Below are 24017 nucleotides of genomic sequence, written 5' to 3' on the forward strand. Positions count from 1 at the left end.
AAAGCCTCGTCAACTATAGAAATCAGTGGACATTGAAGCACGTGTGATAGCAACAAATCAGCTTCTTTCCTTGGTATCGAGAATTCTATCAGCATCATACGAAAACATTTAAGAAAATCACAACAATGAATATCTCAGAGCTATTGCAAATCAACGAGACTTCAGGTTCTGGGATGCAGCATTAGCATAAATAAATTAATTCCATGACTGTAGAATTAGCAAATCAACTACTAGAAGTAGGTGGAAATCACAGGAGGGGAATAGAAATTGCAGGAACGAAATTTTTTTATTCAATAAGCTAAAACTCTAACTATTTATGATGGTGATAGGATTGAGATCTTTTGCAGCAAGTGACTAAACCTAATGAGGAAGTAAACATATTGGAGAACACAACGATCAACATAATAGGCATGCTTTGACGCAAACTGAAAAGAAAATATAATTCAATTTAAAATTCAACTTCTATGCCTTTGATGATTTTAAACGAATAACTTGTTTTTGGAATTCTTATCTTTATAATAGGATGACTTACATACATACCACTCAATTCCTATGTTTTTACATATCTAACACCTAAACTTCAATTCCTACATATTTGCCACCTTACCTATGCATGGAAAGGTTTATTTCACTTTTTAAATTTAAAATGGTGGTATTTTTTATGTGACATGAAATATTAGTTGTTAGATATGAAAATACATAGGAATTGGGTCCTCCTATGTATGCAAATGCCCATGCCCCTTTATAATATTCTGTATTCCCAAGTCTCATACTCACAGTTTGCAAGTTTTATTATTGCTCAATTCCATATGGATGCTTATTTACCATGTTCATTCTTGCATTCCTTTTTTCTGTAAAATATGCTTTTTTTTTACTTTTTCTTAAATAGAAGCGGGAGTTCTCCAGTCACTGAGGTGGAACCTTATATACCGTTCAACATAAATCCCTCAGGAATGCAGCCTGTTCTTACTGCCACCTATCTGTTGGCTTTTCCTAGCATTATTGCAAGGTTATTCTCATTCGTAACTTAATTTTGGTTAATGTATTCACAGGATTTTAAAATTAACTTTATTTATTTTATGTATCCTGACTTAATCATTGCATTTTTTTTCTTCTGGGCAGCATTTTAAACTCTCCATTCTGGGAAAACCTTAAAGAGATACTAAATCCTGGGAGTTCTATTGGTGCAGAGCCATGGGTCTTCTATGCAGTTTATGCTTTTTTCGTTTTCCTGTTCAATATCTTCGACATTGTAAGTATTTCAGCAAGCATTGCTGAGATAAATTACAATTCCTTTTAAGGCATTGGGAACTATATTACATTCTTTAAGTACATGTTCATAGATATTTAAAATTTATGATTTGTGAGAGCTAAATCTCTAGGGGTGTACTTGGAGAAATTATTAGGTTAACTGTTTTGTGACCTCGAATCAATGAGTTCAAGGCACAAAAAATCTCTCTCCATGGTGCACGGTAAGCTATGCAAGATAAGTTTGTATAGAACTCCCTCTCTCTGGACCCTAAAGCCCCTGCATTAGGCTAATAAATATGTTCACTTTTTGTGCTCTATTTGGATTGAATATTTTGCACGTTGCATGATTATGGTCATAAGTTAGTCGGTATGGATATAGAAATAAATTTCAATTACCCTGTTTATAAAAAAGAAAAAAAGGTTATCTTGTGCTTAAACTAGAATTTTCTGTTTTGTAGAATTGATAGGCAGAATTTCAGTTTGTTGTTCTTATGTATGCTAATTTGTTAAATAATACATCGCGAATATTGAAAACATGTCATTGGTTTCTTCATGCAAATGGTAGTTTTACGGTAGAAGTCCATAAGTTTCTCTTCAGTTATTGTAGATGTGTTTTTTTTTAGCTTAAAAAAATGATCAGACTGGAATTGAGTAAATACTGGAAGGAAGAGAAGTACAGAAGTGAAGTGCTCTCTTCATGGTGGCCAACTTTTCTTGCAAGAATTTGTTTGAGTGCCTATTATATTAGTTATATGGAGGAATGATGTCTATAAACAGTCTTTTCCCAAAGGAGCTTTTTTACTTGTGGAAGTAGTGGTCTCTGATCTGTAGTGGCCAGGAGGGCTTTATAACTGAAAGGGTTGACCAAATATTGCTGCCTTTTGCCAAAAGATTCTTTTGAATTCTTATGCAATTTATCAAGGATTTAACTTCAACCACCCTACCCAGGACTTTGAATTAACCAAAGACAAGAACGGACGGTCGACGATAAAAATTAAAATTTTCAATCACTAACATTTTTTAATCTAAAATAAATTTAATTGAAGAAAGTAATTTGATTGACCAAATAAAATTTTCTTTTCAGGTTGCTGACTTCGCCTTCTGTGCACATGATTTTCTCTAATATTCATCTTATTCAAAAGTTTAAACATGAAAAATATTAAAACAATATAACGAGTTTTACCAAATAAGCCAGTGGAGCAATCATATTTCTAAGTCATGGACCTCATTCCAAGATTTTTTTCTTCCAAACCAACTCCCGATAGGATGCAATTAGTCGAGCATGAGAAGTTGCAAAAATATGTTACACACTTGATGGTTAGGTGCTTGGTTCGTGCTAGTAGTAGCCCAAATGCAGCTCCAGCTCTGATTCTACGGAAAAGAATGCCTATTTGTTCTATCAGAATACCCTTTGAAAAACTTTGTGTTTTAGAGTTGCATAAAATTGATATGAGCATAAATTTTGTAGTGGGACTGCGCTGTCTCAGACACAACAAGTTGAATTTATTGTAGTGATGGTAGATCGATTTTTGAAGCCTCCAGAGAAGAAGGCGAAATCTTTCCTAGGCGGGGAAAATGAAGCAGGAGTGTCTTGCACGGGATCTAGATCCAATTTTCACAAGATGTTGTGGTCTCGTAGTTATGCGGTTCACAAAATTTTTGCAATCTTGGGAGGACAGGCCAGAAACTTTCCCATTAACAATTTTGCATGAATTGTTTTATTTCTTTTCTGATTTTCTTATCTATTTCTTTCTTTCTAAATAGGGTATTTTATATGAAGAGCTCATATATATATGTGTATGTTGCTATTTCGGAAAACTAACTTTAATATATGCTTTATGCTTTAAGAAGTTCTGTATTATCTTCCTTTTGTAAGTGGTCTGCCCTCGCCAATTCGTTCTTTAACTGCAGTTTTCAGTCCAGACAGCCACCGAACTCTTCTAAGATGCTCTCCAAACTGCAGATTTTATATCCCCCCCCCCCCCCCCCCCCCCCCCCACCCCCCCCCCCTCCCCCCCCTCAAAATGTCATTGACCTGGCACACATCATTCCTTTGCTAATTCACAACCACCTCCCTCTAAATTTACTTTCTAAACACCTTCTAGGAGCCCTAGAATGGTATAACTTTGTGCTAAACTAAGTAATTTCTCTTTTGGAAACAATTAATTACAGAATGATTTCTTGACAACTACTCCTAAGATAGAATATGTGAGTATTAACAATATTTCTATAGATGTGTCTAAGAGAATGATAGAATAATTAGGACTTAAAATTCTAGGGAACACACCATGGAACGGTTACCCGTGGATGGCTAGCACCAGCTAGTTGGGCTCATGGATCCTGTTGAAACTGCTTAACTTATAGGGTAGACGTTTTCAATGCTTAGCTTAGAAGTGATATTCCAAGATGCAAAGTTTGGGGGTGCTCATTCAAGGGGCAGTGGTAATATTCGTGGTGGAAACTTGGAAATATCTTTCATAATTGAATCAATTAAATGGGATAAAAATATAATTTTAAGTAAACTCACCAAGTTTATTAAGGGAAGTTACCAAACATATCTAAAGGAAGATCCATCTAAATATCTTACAAAGAGACTCTCTTTTTCATATCATCGTATCATTTGAAACCTTATGGGTCTAAATAAGCATTATATAAGTTGAAACATTAATGAGAAAATTTAAAGGGGGCGATATCATCATGAAAGCTTTTTATGATGGAGATTGATTGTAATTCTAATCTTTAATTTTAATACTCTTAAGCTCTTGATTTGTAATTCCCTTCCTCTAATTTTTATTACTCCCTTTCTCCATGTTTTGTAACTCTCAAAGACACTGGTGTGTATCTGAGGGTGGAAAAACATCAGCGCAAGTTCAAGCCTTGATCGGTTCACCTTGCCACCTCCACAGTAGTACAGCTGGTCCGTGGGGCCTTTACTTGCTAGGTTTAGTTTAGAATTACAGTTATTTGTTTCTTCCTTGTATAAATATTTTCTTTAGAATATTGTCGATGACTTTTGCTTTGACTTTATGTCATTTGGAGAATTTTTCTCTACTTTCTGTTCCTATCGGAGTGCTGTATTCCTCTCTTTAAAGTGGTGTTTACTGTATCTTGATTTGAGTGCAAGTGGTTTATTTGCTTCTGTACATTAATAAGCATTATCTTGATTGATTACAAGTGGTGTTTACTGCATCTCCACACACATGACGATAGTGCTCAGTCCGTGTTTGTCTACATTGGCTTGATTGCACTAGTCTTTTTCCTTCGCGTGCAACTGTGGTTAGATATGTAAATACATAGGTTTTAGGTGGTATATATATTATAAGTGCCCCTTTTTTCTTTCATGATTTCTTTTATTTTTGGCATGTGCTGCAATTCTATGATTTTGATACCTCTGCCTCTGCAATGACTCGTTAATTTTTTCATTCTTTATTTTGTATATTTGGTTTCAAGGATTTTTTTTAACTTCATGGGATTTTTTTTTTTTTTGTTCCAATGGCTTTGATATATGCGTTAGGCCACGATCTCCTAGATCTATGATTGATTAACTTCTGCACTTGATGGAAGGAGATATTTTAATTAATTGCTTTTGTATTATAACATGGGTTTGATGTCTGTACAATGCTTAATTGAGTGGCTAAATAAAATTTTAGTTAGGTATGCAAAGTCTGTTCGCTTGTGGGATTCAATTTCTGTATGAAGTGAGAGAGATAAAAGTTTTGAGAGAGTTTATTTTCTTTTTCAAGCGCTAGGCTTGCATTCTTGATTTGCTTCCCAATTTTTTTCCCTACCTTTCATTCTCGCGCATTTTGGTTATTAGTTTGAAAGAATAATTGTGTTTAGTTAAAGTTGCCAGAACCTAATTTTTTGTCAGTTGTGTTAATTTCAATCGTGTACCTGACTCTCTTGATCCCAATTGTCATTGTTAATTGCTAGTAGAAGGCCATCAGGCTTTTTTTTTTTTTTTTTTTTTTTTTTTTATATTTTTTTTTTTTATTATTTTGATTTATATCATAATTTTTTTATTTCATTAAAATAATCTGGAATTATAGCTTGCCTTGCAAATTTTGCACACTTGTACGATGATTTTTCATAAACCTTTGATCTTAAGTTATTTTGCATCACTTGATAATTCTTATAATCCAATCTTGCCTTGACAATTGAGGGGGATTTTGCAGGCTAATTTGCCAAAAGAGATTTCAGACTATATGACAAAAATGGGTGCTCGAATTCCAAACATAAAACCTGGGAAGGCAACCGTAGAATACTTAACTAAAATTCAAGCATCAACTCGCTTTTGGGGTAAGAGATTTTATTTATTTCTGACAATCTAACAAAAGTTATTAGTTTTATGCTCCTGTTTTATCATCAATGGTTTCTTCCCTCCACATTCTTCAGTATTGGCACCATCAAGCCTTCATCTGACCAACTTAAAATTTAGAGGAGTTTACAAGCATACCACGCAATTCTTATTTATTTACTAATCTAACATCTAAAATTTCATATTTAAAAGCATAACACTCAAATTTTTAATATCACATAAAAAAATATCACTTTTACTGACTTTTAAAAGCAAATTACATATTTTTCGTGCATAGTTTTATTACACCAAAGTGTGATAAATGTAAAGATCCAACTGTAGGCGTTAGAATGTAAATCAATAAGACTTGCGTGGTATATATGCAAAATTCCTTGTAGTTTAATTTACTGATAAGTTACTTTAAATGTTTTTTTACCCTCTTATAATTTTTCTCTTAACAACACAGGTGGAGTTTTGTTAAGTATATTGGCTACCTCTTCTTCCATTCTGGATCACAATTTACGCCATATAAATGAACATTTCTCAGTAGGATTTACATCTGTGCTGATCATTGTAAGTTCTTTATCAGCTCTTTCTGCAATAAGAGTGTAATTTCTTATTAATGTTCAAAGAAATTGTTGGCTTAGGTTGGCTCCATAATTGAGTTAAGGAGATCTTATCAGGCTTACAATGTAATGCCTACTTTAAGCAAGGTTCTTAGGAGATATGGTGTTTAAAGAAATTCAGTTGTTTTTTAACTTCAGGTAATGTTTTGCTTCAATTTCATGCATCTTTTTTAGACAATTCTTTTATATTTACATATCTAGCTCCTAAACTTTCATATTTACATGTATATGACTTAAATATTTAAAAATAAATAAAAGTTTTACTGTTGTCAGCTTTTTAAAAGTGAAATACACTTCCCAAGCATAGTTTCTGACACCAAGGAATTATAAATATAAATATCAAACCTTAGTTGTTAGATATGTGTAAATACATAAGAATTATGTGCTATGGATATAAATTTTTTTTATAAAATTTTAGGAATCAGATTATTTTGTTCTTTTTGTGACTCGCAGATACAGGAGGAGATCAATGTGGTTAACAAAGTACAATCATCTTAATCTTTCAAGGAAGTGGGTTAAAAACATAATCTTTGGTTTAAAGCGGATAGGACTACCAGAGGGGAGGAGGCACAGAAGGCCGCTATTTCATTGAAGTAAAAGCAGAAAAATGTTTTATTGGCAGCACAATAAGTTGGAGAAAAAAATTTTGAACAGAAAAATATGTGCCATTTTTATTGTATTGTAGGTGGTTCAGTTCAAGGCTCTAGAGAGTAGATTTGAGTTACAGCTTTGCATATGTTAGCATTTCCTGATTTAGATGCCAACTTGCAGTACTTGTAATGATTAGTTAAATTTTTATGTATTTTGGGGGTGAACCACTATAATTGTTGATTGTATTTTTGAATAGTGTGGTGTAGTGTTGATAATCATATTGAAAATTTAAAATTTGCTCACACTATCCAATTTGCAGATAGACTTGCTCTAATATTATGATGAAGAATGCTTGCTGAAAGCATTCTGTAGGATTGTCAGTTATTCATTCCATATATTTAAAGAGAAGCATTATTTAAGTTTTTGGGAGATCAATTGGATTTATATTTGGCATACTTTAGCTAATAACTTGGGAGTAATGGAGCCATTATTGATCAAGTATTCACTGAGTATTTCTAAAATTCTCGGGTAAGGATATAATGGGTCAAGCACCATGAGATAGATCTTGTGGACTTCAAATTAAAATTATGATTATTATTATTACTGTTATTGCATTTTATAAACGTTGTTTTGCACATCAATTACAGCATTTGCTGAAATGCATCTTTTTTTCAGTTCAATTATAATATTAATAATTTTTGTTGGAGATTCTTACAGACGAGAAAATTGCTGAACAAGGTAGAAATTAAAAAACATGCCTTAAAAAGACAGAAAATTCTCATCATGAAACTCAATTAAATATTAGTGACAGTTTCATACATAATAGACAGTTATCATGCATCTACATATCTAACACTTGAACTTTCATATTTAGATACACGCTAATATTTAGTATCACATCAAAAATATTACTAATGTTAACCTTTTAAAAGTGCAACACATCTTTCCATGCATATGTTAATCACACCAATGTGTTATAAGTATGAATATCAAACATTTGATGCTACATAGTATATATGTAAATTTCCCTAACTATTATTATTATATTTCATCCATACATGATGTCGTCGACTTTGTAATGGTAGGTGGATAAACTGAAGGCAAAATGCTGAAGCGAGTGCCACTGGTCTTTCAAATTTGATGCAAACTTGTGTCTCCAATTCAATACTCTTTTGATAAAAGAAATATTAAAAGCCACAAATCTATGAACTATAAGGACAAAACAGCAAATCAAGATATTTTGATTGTACAAGATAAGTTGAAATTTCAAGTAGGGATTATAAATGATGAAAATAATGGATGGGAAAAACATACAGCAAGAAGGCTCTTTTATCACGCTGCAGCTTGAAATTCCTTCCATTAATGATGTGCATGTACTTGCAAGTTTCAATAGATTTTAATTTTGCATTATTATCAAATAAGTTTATGGGGGTATTTACATACCTGCCATAAAATTCTTATATATTTATATATCAGATACCTAAACTTTGATATCTAGTTATATAATGCTCAAGTCTCTCAATTACATCAAAATAAATGCATGAAGATGATGTATTTATTTTTAAGAAAATTTAGCATTGTGTAATAAAAACATGACCAGGGAAATGCCCATGTTCTGCAGGTGCATGATCAAATTAGATCTGTCCCAAAATCACCTCTGCAGCAGACACTTCAAAATCTGAAGGCTTTTTCTCAACATTGAGAGCCTGAACTTTGCCGTTTACTATATATGCAGACCACCTGCACAAAATAAGCAAAAAATTGGTTCAATCCACAAACCACAAGATGGATGAATTTCACTAAATTTCTCCCACTTCATTACTTCATCAAAAGAATGAGTAAAATGTTCTGAGAATCAACAAACACGACAATAATCTCTATCAACCTAAAAAGCGGGGCGAGGAAAATTTCCTTGCATACTTGCATTCTTGCATTCAATGATATACCCAACCTTAGAAACAACAATATTTTTACTGTGTTAATTGGTGGCGGGCCTGGCGGTAACCATCACCGCTCACCAAGTTTTACATTGATTTTATTTTACTACTGACTAAAAATTAAATATTAAGATTTTAACGAACCAAGGCTAAAAATATTTCAAATTCACTACATTTCAAAGAAAATGTATTCCTTTTTTGAAGATATACATACATTCCACTCGAACTCTTATGCATTCACATATCTATAATCTAACACCTAAGCTTCAATTTTTACATACACATCCCTTACATATGCATGAAAAGGCATATTTCACTTTTTAACAGTTAAAATAGTGATATTTTTTATGTGATATGAAAGATTTGGGAGGCATAAATGTATAAAAGTAAAATTTAGGTGTTAGATATATAAATAAATAAGAATTGAGAGGTATGTATCTTAATGCCCCTTCATTTTTTAGAAAACCAAATGGCCCGATGATGAAGAAATATTCTGATTTCCATCATTGTCCATAGGAGTGGAATACTTTCTATTACCACCAAGCTAGCACCGCAACTATCATTGGCACCATGTCTATTGGTTGTAGGCTAGAGAAAACTAGTTTGAGTTCACCTCAATAAATGCCATAACACTACAATCTTCCCACGGTAAAAATGCCATAACTCTATTTTCTCACTGTTCCAAGTTAACCCAAACCATGACTCAGAAGCGACAGATTTTATTACAAAATTATAACATGAGTACAAGGATGACTCCTAGCAAGTAAGAGTGCAGAAACAGTGACTCGAATACATAAACAGCAAGCCAAACAACACTAAACAGTAAGAAATAGAGCAACGCAGAAAATAGATTAAGCACAGATCGGAAACATTCCTGTACCGTGTCGGCGGACAGTAGAGAAGTCATCAGGGAGGCTGGTGAAAAGTTGGTGGCTGGATGGACATCGGAGCAACCAGCGGTGACTGGAATGATGTTGGAAGAACTTGGAGAGGCTGACGGTCAGCGGGAGGTGGCGCCGGAGAGGATGACTAAGACGGGATGAGAACTGCAAAGGGCTGCGGCTTACTTGGAGGAGTGCAGCATGGAGGGGCAGAACTCAGGAGTGAGCTGGGAAGGGTCAGGGGACCCGCTAACAGGTTGGAGGGGCGCTGAGAAGGGGTGCAGTAACTGTAGTATGACGAGGACTCAAATAGCCTGTAGGAGAAGCTGGAAGGGCGGTAGCAGTGGAGGGTGTGCCGGGAGGAGAGAGTAGAGTAGAGATACACACCAACCAGGTGGGATACAACCATAGCACCAGAACGCCAAAGGATACAACCTCGAACACGGGGAAAACCCCCAGGCATATCATCCGGAATAGAAAAAATCAGCAAGCCAAAAGCTGTCATGACCTATGAAAATAATAAGCATAAATAGAGGAGGAAGGGAAGACCATAAAGGTAAGATCTTGAGAAGGAAATAGGTGAAGAAAGGGAGGATGGTAACGACTAGGAGGAGGTAAGCAGCAACGGCTAGGAGGAGGTGTGTGATTAAGGCATGGGAAAGGAAAGAACGAGGAAGAGGAAGGGCGAATGAATCGGGCACGGGAGGGGGGAGCATAGTGTGGGATAAGTAGGTTGGACCGGCCAGGTTCGGGGAAGGTCGGGTCGGCTTGTTTTCCTGCCACGCCCGACTCGACGAGCTGCGGGGGTGGCAGCCCTGCGTCAAACTTTTGGGATTGGGCGAGCTTCCATATCATTTGTCGAAGCTTGCGTTTCTTTTTAGCATGGTATGAGGTCCCCGACATTGAATGTAGCTAAAATTTTGTAGTCACCTGACAGGTCAATTTTGTAGCTGTTGTTATTTAGTTTTTTAAGTATGCAGAACGGTCTATCGGCTCTGGACATGAGTTTTTCGTGTGCTCGTACGGGAAATCACTTTTTCTTAAGGCGGATCCACACGAAGTCTCTGAGGACTCCTTCTTTAAAAGTTTCTTTTTGTCAAGACTTATTGGCTTCTGCTTTATATTTGTGATTTTCCTGAGAAATTGCTCCCCCAACTTCTTCGTGAGTTGTTGAATTTGGTGAGCACATTTGGTAGAATCCTTGCTGATCTCAGTTGGGTGTAGAAGTGAGACCAACTTCAGTGGTGTGATCGGGTTGGGGCCGTACACAATTTTGAGTAGCGTGTGTCCTGTGATCTGGTTGGTTGAACGATTGCAGGCAAATTCAACTTGACGAGAATGAGATCTCATTGTTCGATATTTTTCCCTATGAAGCATCGAAGAAGATTCCCTAAGCTCCTATTAAATACTTTAGTTTGTCCATCTGTCTGAGGATGAGTTGCAGAACTAAATTGGAATTTTGTGACTAATTTGCTCCAGAGAGTCTGCCAGAAGTGGCCCAAGAATTTAATGTCCCGATCGGAAGTAATGGTCCTAAGAATGTTGTGAAGCCAAACGATCTCGCGGAAGTACAAATCAGCAATATGAGACGCATCTAACTTTCGGTGGCAGGCGACGAAATGCGCCATCTTTGAGAATCGATCATCCACAACTATGAAAGTCCTTATTTCTGTGTGCCTGGTAGCCTAATGACAGTCCATGCTGACATAAACCCAAGGCGCCTCAGAGACAGTTAAAAGTGTGTACAAACCCGTCTTTTGGCGACATAAAAAATAGTCGGCCACCGGAGTTTTGGCGACATAAAAAAATCAAACATTGTCAGATGTGACGCTCAACATCTCATGTTAGGCGGGGCCAAAAAAAATGTTCTTTCTCTAGTGCGAGAGTTTTATATCTATCAAAATGGTCGGCTAATCCGCTACTGTGGTTCACTTGGACGATAGCTAGGCGCAGTGAGAATCGGGGAATGCATAATTTGTTGTGGCAGAACAAGTAGTCATACATTTGGTAGAACTACCCGTGAGATTTCTCCCTACACTGTTCCCAAATTTCCTAAAGTCTTCATCATATAAGCCTTATAACTTCAAAGCCTATGATCTGCGCCTGGAAGGATGTGATCAAAAAGTGACGATGGTTTCAAGCGTCGCCAATGCGGTTCTGTTTTTTGGCTTTGTGCTTGAGTACGAATTGGAAGGACACTAAAAATTCCACCTAGGTAGTGTGGCGCCTTTTGAGTTTATTCTGACTGTTTAGAAATTTTAGAACTTCATGATCCATGAATAGGGTGAACTCCGTGGTGAGTAGGTAATGATTCTAGTGTTCTAGAGTTCTGACGATGGCATAGAATTCTTTGTCGTAGGTGGAATATTTTCGTCGAATCTCATTTAATTTTTTGGCTAAAATAGGTTATAGGGTGACCCCATTGGCTTAGTACAACGCCTATCCCTATTCCAGAAGCATCACTCAACCTCAAATGATTGAAACCTGGTAAGGCAATAACTGTGACTTGAGTGACCTTTTCCTTCAATATTTTGGAGCTGGATTGGGTTGTGACCGTCCATGTGAATTCTTTTTGTTTCAACAGCTCTGTAGGGGGCAGTGATAGTGATGAAGTTGCAAACAAATCTTCGGTAGAAAAAGGCTAGCCCCAAAAATTCTCGAAGTTCAGTAAAGGATTGCAGTGCAGTTCAGCTTGCGATTGTCTCGATCTTTGTGGGTCCATTTTTATTCCGGCACCAGATACAATGAAACCCAAAAATAGATTTAGTTTGTGAGAAAGTGACACTTCTTGGGATAGGCGTATAATCGTTCGGATCGTAGGACTTCGAAAACCGCCCGGAGGTGTTGTAGGTGATCTTCCTCAGATTTACCATAAACTAAGATATCATTGAAGTAGACTACCACAAATTTCCCAATATGAGCTCAAAAGACTTGATTCATTAGGCGCATGAAGGTGTTGGACGCGTTGTACAAGCCGAAAGGTATGATTGTCCATTCATAAAGACCATTCATATTTTGAAGGTGGTTTTCCACTCGTCTCCGGGTCGCATTCTAATCTGGTGGTAACCACTCTACAAGTCAATTTTCTGAGAAGACAGTGGTATCGTACAACTGATCTAAAAATTCATCGAGTCGCGGTATGCGAAAACAATATTTGATTATAATTTTGTTTAGCTGTGATTGTCAATGCACATCCTTCAGGAGCCATATTTCTTGGGTACGATGAGGGTGAATACAACATATGGGCTGGTGCTTTCGCGTACCAATCCTATCTTAACAAGATCCTGCACCTGACATTGGAGTTCCTTCTCTGCGGGTAGTAACTGGTAGGCGGATCTATTTGGTAGAACCGACCCTGGTATGAGGTCGATGGCATGTTGGATGTCCGGTAGTGGGGTAACCCATCTGGGAAATCATCATTCATGACGTCTTGAAAATTGTGTAGGAGTGGTTGGAGTTGTGCAGGGATCTCATTATCCGTGCCAGTACCTTTTAGGACCAGAGCTAGTGCTAGGTGACTTGTGAGATTAATGTGTATTTGGTGTTGATCTTGGGCCGCGCATCTTTTACAGGCAATAACATGATGTGTTTTCCATCGTTCTTGAATGTGGATGGAAGTGTTTTTGAAGCCATCTTGTTGTGTTTCCCAATCAAATTGCCATGGTCGTCCTAACAAGTGTTTTTGAAGCCACCTTGTGTTTCCCAATCAAATTGCCATGGTCGTCCTAAAAAAATGTGACATGCGTCCATTGGGACAACATCACGCCAAACTTGCTCTTGTAGTTAATTGCCAATAGAGAATTCGACTAAGCATTATTGATCGACACAAATTTCGTTCCCTTTTTTGAGTCAGGTGAGAGAGTAGAATCGTGATGTTTTTGTCTATAGTTTTTTGACCATAAAGGTGGAGACGACATTTTTGCAGCCATCGTCATCAATGATTAGACTGTAGATTTTACCCTTGGCAGTGCATGTGGTGCGGAAGTGTGTCGTAGCCAGGACAGATCTTTGTTGGGTTCTGACTCCAGAGCCCTTCGTATGACTAATAGTTCGCCTTCGTCATCGGGGAGAGAAAGTGCTTCTTCTGAACCATCCTCAGATTGAGCTTCCTCGACTTTCTCAATTTCTTCGATGACGCCTTCTTCAGTAAATGAGACAACACGGGTGGTGGGGCAATTGACAACAATGTGGTCGTAGTTATGGCACCTACAACCTTTATTCGTGTAGAAATTGTTCTGAAGGAACTTCCTCTTTCGACTTTCGCGTCGTTCGGGGTGGTTTTCATGCTTCCTGGGAGTGACTTGCTAGCTTCCGTCGTGGGTTTATTAGTAGGTGTGATTTGAGGTGATTGTATATCGACTACTGGTGGAAAGAGTTATGAGATTTGGTTTGTTTTTGTTGTCGTTCCACTTTCAATGCAAGGGTTTAGACATCGTTTAGCGTCCAATATAGTTGCAGTTGGACAATGTTGCTAATGCCTGATTTTAAGCCGTCGAGATAACAGGCGACTGTGTGCTCTTCTTGCTAAACTAGGTCTCACTTCATCTGAAAATGATGAAATTGTGTTGTGAATTCCTCGACCAATAGATAATGTTGTTGCAGGTTGTGGAACCAGAGGTACATATCTTGGCAATAGTAGGGTGACAACTATTTCTTTTGCATTGCCTTTTTCATTTTGGTCCACTTAATGATCTTATCGTCACCGTCGTGTTGTCGTTGACGTTGCAAACTGTCCCACCATAACGATGCTCTTCTCTTTAGTTCGATCATGGCGAGCTTAACCCGTTTGTACATAGGTGCCTCCTTGTAATCAAAGATTCGTTCGATCTCTTTCAACCAGTCGATGAAGTCATCGGGGACCATGCTCCATTGAATTTCGGAAGGTCTACTTTGATGTTGAAATCGCGATGCATGGCGAATGTGGGCTCCTCCCGAGGTCTCCTGTGATAGTGAATGTCAAAGCGACGAGGGTGATACCCGTCGTCATGTCATCGCGGTGAAAAGGATTTAGGTCGTCGTCACGGTCTCCTCTTCGACTCTCAATCTCATGGTTGAGAGTAACGTCTCATTGAGTCTCATCGTCCATCTCGGCCAATTGTTGTTGTAAGCGATGAATCTCGTGTTGCATTTCTTTTCGAGTCGGGTCTGGTGCATATAGACGTGGAGGCATGATCAATAAGTGTTTCGAGAAAGAGAAGATAGAAGGGAGGAAGAGACAATATGAGAAGGACAAAAGAGATGGGGGAAAAAGGGGGGAAGGAAGAGAAAAAAATTTGGTTGATTGGGTGGGGGCAAATGTTAGTGACCCTAGGGTAGGACTAGTGTTGGGCTAACTCTGATACCAAATGATACCTAGCTTAACCCAAACCACGTCTCAGAAGAAACAAATTTTATTATTGAATTATAACATGAGTACAAGAACGACTCCTAGCAAGTAAAGAATGTAGAAACAATGACTCAAATGTATAAACAAGTAAAACAACACTAAAACAATAAAAAAAAATAGAGCAATGCAGAAAATAAACTAAGCACAGATCAGAAACAGTTCTAGACCGCATCGACGGGCGGTAGAGATGTCATCGAGGACGCTGGTGAAAAGTTGGTAGCAGTTGGACGGACATCAGAGCGACTGACACCGACTGGAGTGATGCTGGGAGAACTTTGAGAGGTTGACGGTTCACGGGAGGTGGCACCAGAGAGGATGACAACGTCGGGATGAGAGTTGTGGAGGGTTACGACTTACTTGGAGGAGTGCAGGAAGGAGGGGCAACATCCAGGAGGGAGCTGGGAAGGGTCAGCGGGCCCGGTGACTAGTTGGAGGGGCGCTGCGACAGTATATTATAGGGAGGACTCGAACAGCCTGCAGGAGAAGCTAGAATGGCTACATCAGTGGAGAGCGATGTCTGGAGGAGAGGGTAAAGCAGAGATACACACCACCTTGGCGGGATACAACCATAGCATCGCGTTGTCGAAAGATACAGCCTTGAAAGCAGGAAAAATCCCAAGAAGAATCACCTGGAATAGAAAAAGTCAACATGCCAAAAATTGTCCTGACCTAAGAAAAAACAAGCATAAAAAGAGGAGGAAGGGAAGACCACAAAGGTAAGATCTTATGAAGGAAAGAGGTGAAGAATGGGAGGATGGCACGGCTAGGAGGAGGAGGTGCGTAGCAACGGCTAGGAGGAGGAGGTGCGTAGCAACGGCTAGGAGATTAGTGCACGGGAAAGGAAGGATCGAGAAAGAGGAGGGGCAAATGAATCAGGCACGATAGGGGGGAGCCGAGTGCCTGAGTAAGTAGGTTGGACTGGCCTGCTTCAGAGGAAAGTCGAGTCGGCTTGTTTTCCTACCGCGCATGGCTCGAGGAGCTGCGAGAGTAGCAGCCCCGTGTCAAAAAGACAACAAACTCCGAGTATTTTAGAAAAAAAAGCAAACAAGAGCCCATCACCAATTTTTTGATCATGTAACAGATCAATTACTCAGCCACTCATTCCTCAAAGCACTTGCAGCAAAAGATAAGAATTGAGTTATAGGAATATAATTATAAATGTTGCAGGAATATAAACTACCTAGCGAAGGATGCGTGAATAAAAAGCAGTTCATTTGAATTGATCTAATCCGGGAGGAAAATGAGATCCAAATGATAATTACCTTTCAGATGAAAACCAATTTTTGATAAACTGTCTCAAACATAAGCCTTTCCAGCATCTCCATCTTCTAGCCAGGGAGCCGAATTGAGGCTTATCAAAGACATAATTCTCTACTTAAACCTTCTTTATTAATAACCCCAGCTTTAATATCATTTAACCTGCTGTTTATGGGAAGAGGTCATCCTACTACTAGAGAAAATTAAATTTGGCTTTTCAGTACAAGATCTTTCGAGAACTAGTGTCTGAGAAATTCTATAGAATTTTGTTGGAAGATGCCAGCATTATTACGGTGTTGGTCAATGGTAGACGGGACGCAGTGCTTGCTAAAATTTGTAAGCAACGAGGTTTTGTTTGAGATAAGTGCAGTGCAAGCAAGGTAGTGCCAGAAAATAACACAAGGTGAACATGAATACCAATCAAGTTTCTTTGATGTCAGCTCCACTCTCTTGTATTGCAATTAAGTGCTTATAAAGCTTCTCCAAAAATTTAGGGGCCATTGCGAAAAAGAAAATTATGTACACTTCTGAAATATAGCAGAATCAGTGGATCCATGGATGTAAATGAGAAAATCAAGTCAAACCAATGGAATTCTATGTTGATTTTTTTAGTGTGGATCCATGGATGTAAATGAGAAAATCATGTCAAACCAATGGAATTCTATGTTGATTTTTTTAGTACTCTTGTCCAAGCTTATGCTGTTTAATTTTCTCCAGAAATAATATTCTAGAGCCTCTATTTCAACAAGAACAGTTTGAGTGTGTGGTGATCATCAGGGATTTGGATTTTAACATGAATATTTTCGTTTGTTATTTTGGAGAAGGATTTAAAAATTGATTTAGAAGTTGATCCCTTAGATTGAGATTTTCAATCAACAAGGTGACCATCAAGGATTTGGATATTTCGAAAACTCGCTTGTAATTTATTTGAAAGTTTGTCCCTTTAATATATTTAAAATATTGATCTTTGCAACTTTATTCCTTACAGTGAGTGGATCGAGATTTTCCGTCAACATGATGATCATCAAGGATTTGGATATTTGAAAACATGCTTGTAATTTATTTGAAAGTTTGTCTCTTTAATATATTTAAAATATCGATCTTCGCAACTTCATTTCCTTTAATATATTTAAAACATTGATCTTTGTCCCAGCTTATGCTGTTTAATTTTCACCAGAAAAAATGTTCTAGAGCCTCTATTTCAACAAGAACGGTTTAAAGTGTGTGGTAATCATCAGGGATTTGGACTTTAACTTGAATATTTTCGTTTGTTATTTTGAATATTGGGTTTCAAAATAGAATAAGAAGTTGACCCCTCAGATTGAGATTTTCAATCAACATGATGATCATCAAGGATTTGGATATTTAAAAACATGCTTGTAATTTATTTGAAAGTTTATCCCTTTAATATATTTAAAATATTGATCATTGCAACTTCATTCTTTACAATGAGGAAAATCGAATTAGGTGATTAGACTTACAACTTTTTATATTTGTTATTTGGATATTACTGAATTACTAGCTCATCAACTCCGGTCTTTAAAAAGAGGATTGGACAAGTTAACTAGGACTTGTAACTTAATTCTATATATACCATAACTTCTAGAGCGTGTGTTTAATTTGATTTTAATTTTAAAACATAAGTTGTCAAATTTTAATTAATCATAGATTTTTCAATAGAGATTTACACATATTTCAAAGCCATAGCATTTTGAGTATCGGTTTAACCATAAACCGACAATGATATCAGAGAAAACAAACCACAATAGAAAAAACAAATATTATTACTCGGAGCAAATAGATGGTCACAATCAAAGAAATTTGAAAAAGAAATTCTAACAAACACAACACAAACTCGTACTAGGGCTCTATCCATGGGTGGTGAAGGTCGGTTAGGTGTTCGGGTAGCGAAGGTAGGCGACAGAAATGAGTTGGGGGTGATTGGGACAGAAAAAGGAGGTGTTTAAATTGCGTTGGCAGAGAAGCGAAAGGCAGGGATAGCAAGGGCAACAAGTTGGGTGGCAAGTGGAGTGGTGAAGCGCGATGGGAATGGCCGGAACAGCTAAGGGACAACAAGAAAACTACAGTTTATTGTTTTATGGATGACTACAGTGAAGGGGTGAAAGGGGACTGCAAGACAACAAGGCACGACTGTCAAGAGCGGTGGCACTGAACAAGTGTTGTTCAAGGGGGCTACAACGAGCCTGGGGAAACCCGTCGCGGGGTTTGTTTCATCGATTTAGATGAAATAATGCAGCCCTAAATTAAGAATGATATATTTCTTTAGGATTTGGTATGTTTACTTAGAATTGTTTTCATTTAAAATTTCTACATATTGAAGGATACCTACACATGATTATGTGAATACTAAGTAGTACAAAATTTGATTATTATTATGATTTTCTTATGATATTGATAATGATGAGCATATTATAAAATATTTATTTTTAGATACTATTATCATGTTAGTTATGCATACGATTATGCATTGTCTATGATTATTTATTACAGAAATTATGATTACAGGAATGTCACAAGTGTTGTGATAGGTATACTATTACATGAATGTTTGCAAACATGAATGAAATGGAACGATGGGATTATCATTTAATTATGAATATGATTATGTATTGCCTATGATTATTTATTACAGGAATTATAATTACAGGAATATCGCAAGTGTTATAATAGGTATGTTATTACATAAATGTTTGCAAGCATGGATGATATGGAACAATGGGATTCCCAACTCTTGGTATTCAGACGAGGACAAAACTCTGGGAATCATTGGAATCAAGCAATGGACGAAAAGTAGAGAACGGTTGGTACTAGAGAGACTATTGATAATTGTTCTGTTGGGAGATGTCCAGCCTTTATCAATAGTTAATGTAGCATTCGGGCTAATGACGACCCAATGACATGAGAATAATTGAGGTCTATATAATTACAAGTGACATTTCTATATTAAATTGATGACTTACGAACATGCTTGTGATTATACATGAATGACAGTTGTCATGATTTTATGTATTACATGTCTTTTTTTTACATAATTTATATGATTATAACATGAGTCATGTGTTGTGGGCATGTACATGAGCTATATGTGATGTTACATACTTTTTTTCAATCAATAAAATTCTATTTAGCTTTGACTATTTCGCTGAGTTTGTAGCAGCTCACTCTATGTTGTTTAATTTCAGGAATATGCAAGGAACAGAAGAAAGAGTAGCTAAGTGTGAAGTGTATAGTTTTTACATTATAAAATTTTGGAGGTCGTACAGACTTATGAGTACGTGCTTTTAATATTTTGGATTTGGCAACTTTGTACATATATGTTTGTGATATATGTTTTTTCCACGCTTCAAAGTATATGCGAGTGTGAATGAATTATGAAATGAAATTTATTATATACATGAGCAGCAATTTATTTAGACTAGTTTATGACCCATTGGATCCTGATTATATAAGTTAAAACAAGTGCTTGTGAGTAGAGATATCAGTTCGAATCAGCGAGATGGGTTTGGGTCCGACCTGAAAATGACCCGACCAAATTGGGTTAACCCGAAACCAACTCAAACAATAAATTGGTCGAAAAGCTCAACCCAAGCCCGACTCGATCGAGAGGTTAATCCGAACCCAACCAGTTTAACATTTCAACTCATTTTTTTATTAAAAAAATTATATTTCTAACATTTAAGAAGTAACAATATATAAATTAAAAAGATTCTCTGCTTATGTATGACAAACAATGGTATAGGAGTTAAAAGTATAACCAATTTTTTCGTGTTTATTCGAGTCATGTTCGCGTTTTCGAGTTCAACCCTAACACGACCCCAAATTTTTTCGTGTTGAATTCTTAAACCCAAAGCGACTCGAAAATTATTTGGGTCAACCCTAACCCGAATTTTTAGAGCCGTGTTTAAGCGTCGGGTCAATTTTTTATTCCCCTACTCATGAGAATTTAATTTGACTGAATAGTCTGCCTATGTCGCACCACGATTAACCCTAAGGGAGAGGTAGAGAAATAACACAGAGAAAAATGTACAATAACAAAAGCAAAATAATAAGTCTGTGTCTGCTTACTTCAAAAGAAGGTTTCATATACAAAAAGAAAGATTTAGGGTTATAAACTGTACACGAAAGCTTGCTTATAAAATTAACATGCAAGGTCACGTGAATGTGTCAACCACTACAATGTAGCCGACCTTACACTCTTGTATGAAAAGTCAAGGAGAACTAGAACGACGACAAATGTTTTTTTCCACCAGGAATCACAACATGGTTGAGGGGTGGTCCTTTTTTTGTAATTTAAAACTTCATGTAGATCTCCACTTTTTAGCTTATCTCTTTATGTAGGGAAGTTTAGAAATTAGGGGCCTAATTGTGTTATTAGATGGTTGCTTATGTTGTAAATACCCTAGTGTTAGTTAGAAGAGGAAGTTTTTGAAGAGTTTAGATTTCTGGTTATCCGGAGAGGCTTTGGGAGGATTACATAGTCAAGGAAATGTGAAGGCAGATAAAATCATTATCAAGTCAAGATTTCGCCAGGATTGGTTTTTCTAAAGTCCATATCCTTTCCCTTTGGTACTGAGGTCTGCCCAATGCATCCAGATAAATTTCAATCATCTGTGATTTTGCTCCTGGGAACTTTTCCTGAGAATGGCATATGGAGTTGAGGCATCTTGATGCTCGGACATTAAATTGGCCAGGTTTTCTAGTAACCAATTTGATTTTAATATCACACCCATTTTTAATCTTTGAACATGCCGTTGCCTAGGAATTCCCAGCCAAATTTACTTCTCAGGAACAGTTTTAGAGGGAACACGTTATAGACTTTAAATTGAATGGTGAAGATCATAGGGAAAGTCGTACACTCAGATGTGTTCCGCCACCTCGTACAGTCCATAATATTGTGATGGAAGTTTCTTGCTTCTCCGCCTGGCCAATGTCTTAAGCCTATAGGGCCTCAACTTCAAGTAAATCATGTCCTCCAGTTCGAAATGCACCTCTCTCCTATGTCCATCCGCATTCCTCTTCGTGATTTGTTGAGCCCTCAGTAGATGTCCCTTGAGCTCCGCCAATAGTTTGTCCCTCTCCTCTAAGTATTGGTCAACACTGGACACCAATGTAATACTATGCCCATAGCGGATCAAGTACAGTGGATCCCGCCCATACAAAATCTTGAAATGAGTGGCTTGCACTACAGTATGGTACAAAGTATTATACAAAAATTCAACACACAATCCACTTGATCCAAAGCTTCGACCTATCTGATACAAAACAACACAGGTATATCCACAATCCAATTGACCACCTACGTCTGGCCATCGGTCTGAGGATGATATGATGTGCTTCTCTTAAGGACAGTTCCTTCTAACCTGAACAACTCCTAGAACTGACTGAGGAACACATTGTCCCTGTCTGATACAATCGATTTCGGCACTCTGTGTAAACGGACCACTTTCCCTATGAACATTGTAGCTATTGAGAGCAGTGTAACGGTGTCTTAGTGGAATGAAATGAGCATACTTGCTCGAGCGATCCACTACCACTAGCATCACCGTAAACCCATCTGATTTTGACAACCCTTCTAAAGAATCCATTGTCACATCTTCTCAAACCATCTCCGCTAATGCTAAGAGTTGTAAAAACCCACTAGGCGCCATGGTCAAGTATTCGTACCACTGGCACACATCGCACTGCGCCACCATATCTTCTACGTCTCTACATGTCACCATCCAATAAAGCTCTGTCGATCCACGGTTGTATGTCTTTTGCACCCCAGAATGCCCCCCGAGTCGTGAAACTCTTGCAATAGTCTGGGGATGTACTCTGATGCTCTTGGTATCATGAGCCGCTCCTGGTATAGTAGTTATTGTTCCCTCAATGCATATCTCGTATAACTGTTCGAATCCTGTAGCAACTTTGTCCGTATTTTCCTCAGCCCTTCACCTTACTCGTTCTCCTGCCTCAGGGCTTCCTAATCTAGGACCAAGGGTACCGATAAGACTGTTAGTTGGGGATCCCCCACCTTTCTCGACAGGACATTTGTGTCATTATTCACTAATCCTGGCAAGTACTGAATCTCAAAGTCTTATCCCAACAACTTGGATAGCCACCTTTGATGCTTCTCAGTCACATTCTTCAAATCTAACATGTACTTCAAGTTCCTCTGATCCGTCCTGACGAGAAAATGTCGTCCCAAACTGTAGGGCCGCAATTTTTGAATGGCCAAGACAATAGCCATCAACTGTCGCTCATACACAGACTTGAGCCTCGCCCTAGCGGTAAGAACCTGGCTAAAGTAGGCAATCGGTCGCTGGTCCTGCATGAGTACTACTCCTAATCAGCAACCCGACGCATCTGTTTCTACCACAAATAGTCTACTAAAATCTAGAAGTGTTGAATATGGTACACTACTAATGGTTCTCTTTAGATGTTCGAACCCCCACTTGAAATTATCTTTCTTTAGCTATTTCGTTAGTGGTCATGCTATCGTGCGTACACCTTCACAAATTTTTGGTAGTATCTGGTGAGACCTAGGAATCCCCTCGACTCCTTCAAGCTTCTAGGTAAAGTCCAAACCATCATAACCTCATTCTTGGATAGGCCTGTTACTAATCCTGCCATGGTCACCACGTGCGTAAGTTACTCCATTTGTAGCTGTCCAAATGAATATTTCTTTAAATTGGCGTACAACTGGTGCTCTCTCTACTTCTCTAGAGCCGTCCTCCAGGTGCTTCACATGCTTTATCTTTGTATGACTATATATCAGAATGTCATTGAAGAAAACCAGGATAAATTTTCTAATGTGTTGGTGAGAGCCTGAAATGTGGTTAAGGTGTTGGTGAAGCCAAACAACATCACCAAGAACTCGTAGTCTAGATTCATCCTGATCTGATGATATCCCGAATTAAGATAGATTTTTAAGAAGATGACTGCCTCATAAAGCTCATCTAGCAACTCAATAATCACAAAATTAGAAAACTTATCCAATATCATCTCTTTGTTCAAAGCTCGATAGTCCACGCAGAACTTCCAACTACAATTATTTTTCTTCACCAACAGGATTGGACTGGAGAAAGGGCTCACACTAGGCTGATAATCCCAACCTCAAGCATCTCGTGAATCAACTTCTGTATTTCATCCTTTTGAATCTGAAGACATCGGTATGATTTGACACTGATAGGGGGAAAATCACCTTTAATGTAATAGTGTGCCCTTGCTCCGTCGAAAGTGGTAACCCGCTTGGCGCTAAAAGATGTTTGTAAACTACTGTAAGATTTGTGTTGGACCCATTCAGGGAACCCTGCCAACTCAAGACCTCAAACCTCCTCAATGCTCTGCAACTCCACCAAGTAGCCCATCCTTGCTTTGATACCAATTTGATAGGATCTAGAATCAAAGACAGCGAACAAACAACAACAAAATTGCTATAGATATTTGGAAAATCTAAAACGATGGTAGCTCTTACGAGAACTAAAAAAAACAAGAAAAATACGATGATAATCTACTATTCAAGAGGATGATCGACTCTCCACAGGCTATAGAAGTCGCTAGGAACACCACAAGAAGAGAAGGAAAACTGCAGCCAAAACAAACATAAAGCAAACCCTAGGTTATTAGTCCAAATATAATCCCCACAAACTCCCCTCCCCCAACCCCCCCCCAAAGAGCCACCAAAGTTTGAATTTTCCCTCCTTGCATATGTGATCACAGGTCTCGTGGGCCCTCTTGTTCATTGGATCCTTCAGTCGCTGCTCCTTGCTGTGCCCCCCCTTCCTGCTG

At 37.8% G+C, this 24017-nt stretch overlaps 2 protein-coding genes across 2 annotated transcripts in view; one reads left to right on the top strand and one right to left on the bottom strand.

Annotated features, from left to right (window-relative positions):
* Positions 1 to 7031, top strand: part of LOC110025910 (preprotein translocase subunit SCY2, chloroplastic) — a 58237-nt gene extending 51206 nt beyond the window's left edge. The window contains exons 9-14 of the mRNA XM_020726604.1: positions 890 to 1009; positions 1123 to 1252; positions 5427 to 5550; positions 6015 to 6121; positions 6196 to 6312; positions 6628 to 7031. Of these exons, the coding sequence (XP_020582263.1) occupies positions 890 to 1009; positions 1123 to 1252; positions 5427 to 5550; positions 6015 to 6121; positions 6196 to 6285 (571 nt within the window). The 3' untranslated portion in view covers positions 6286 to 6312; positions 6628 to 7031. The remainder of the gene's footprint in view (positions 1 to 889; positions 1010 to 1122; positions 1253 to 5426; positions 5551 to 6014; positions 6122 to 6195; positions 6313 to 6627) is intronic.
* A 1271-nt stretch (positions 7032 to 8302) lies between these two features.
* LOC110025922 (peroxiredoxin-2F, mitochondrial) overlaps positions 8303 to 24017 on the bottom strand; it is a 31135-nt gene continuing 15420 nt past the window's right edge. The window contains exon 5 of the mRNA XM_020726619.1: positions 8303 to 8505. Coding sequence (XP_020582278.1) covers positions 8400 to 8505 — 106 coding nt within the window. The 3' untranslated portion in view covers positions 8303 to 8399. The remainder of the gene's footprint in view (positions 8506 to 24017) is intronic.

Source organism: Phalaenopsis equestris, unplaced genomic scaffold, assembly GCF_001263595.1.
Source record: "Phalaenopsis equestris unplaced genomic scaffold, ASM126359v1 Scaffold000342, whole genome shotgun sequence".
Lineage (NCBI taxonomy): Eukaryota > Viridiplantae > Streptophyta > Magnoliopsida > Asparagales > Orchidaceae > Phalaenopsis > Phalaenopsis equestris.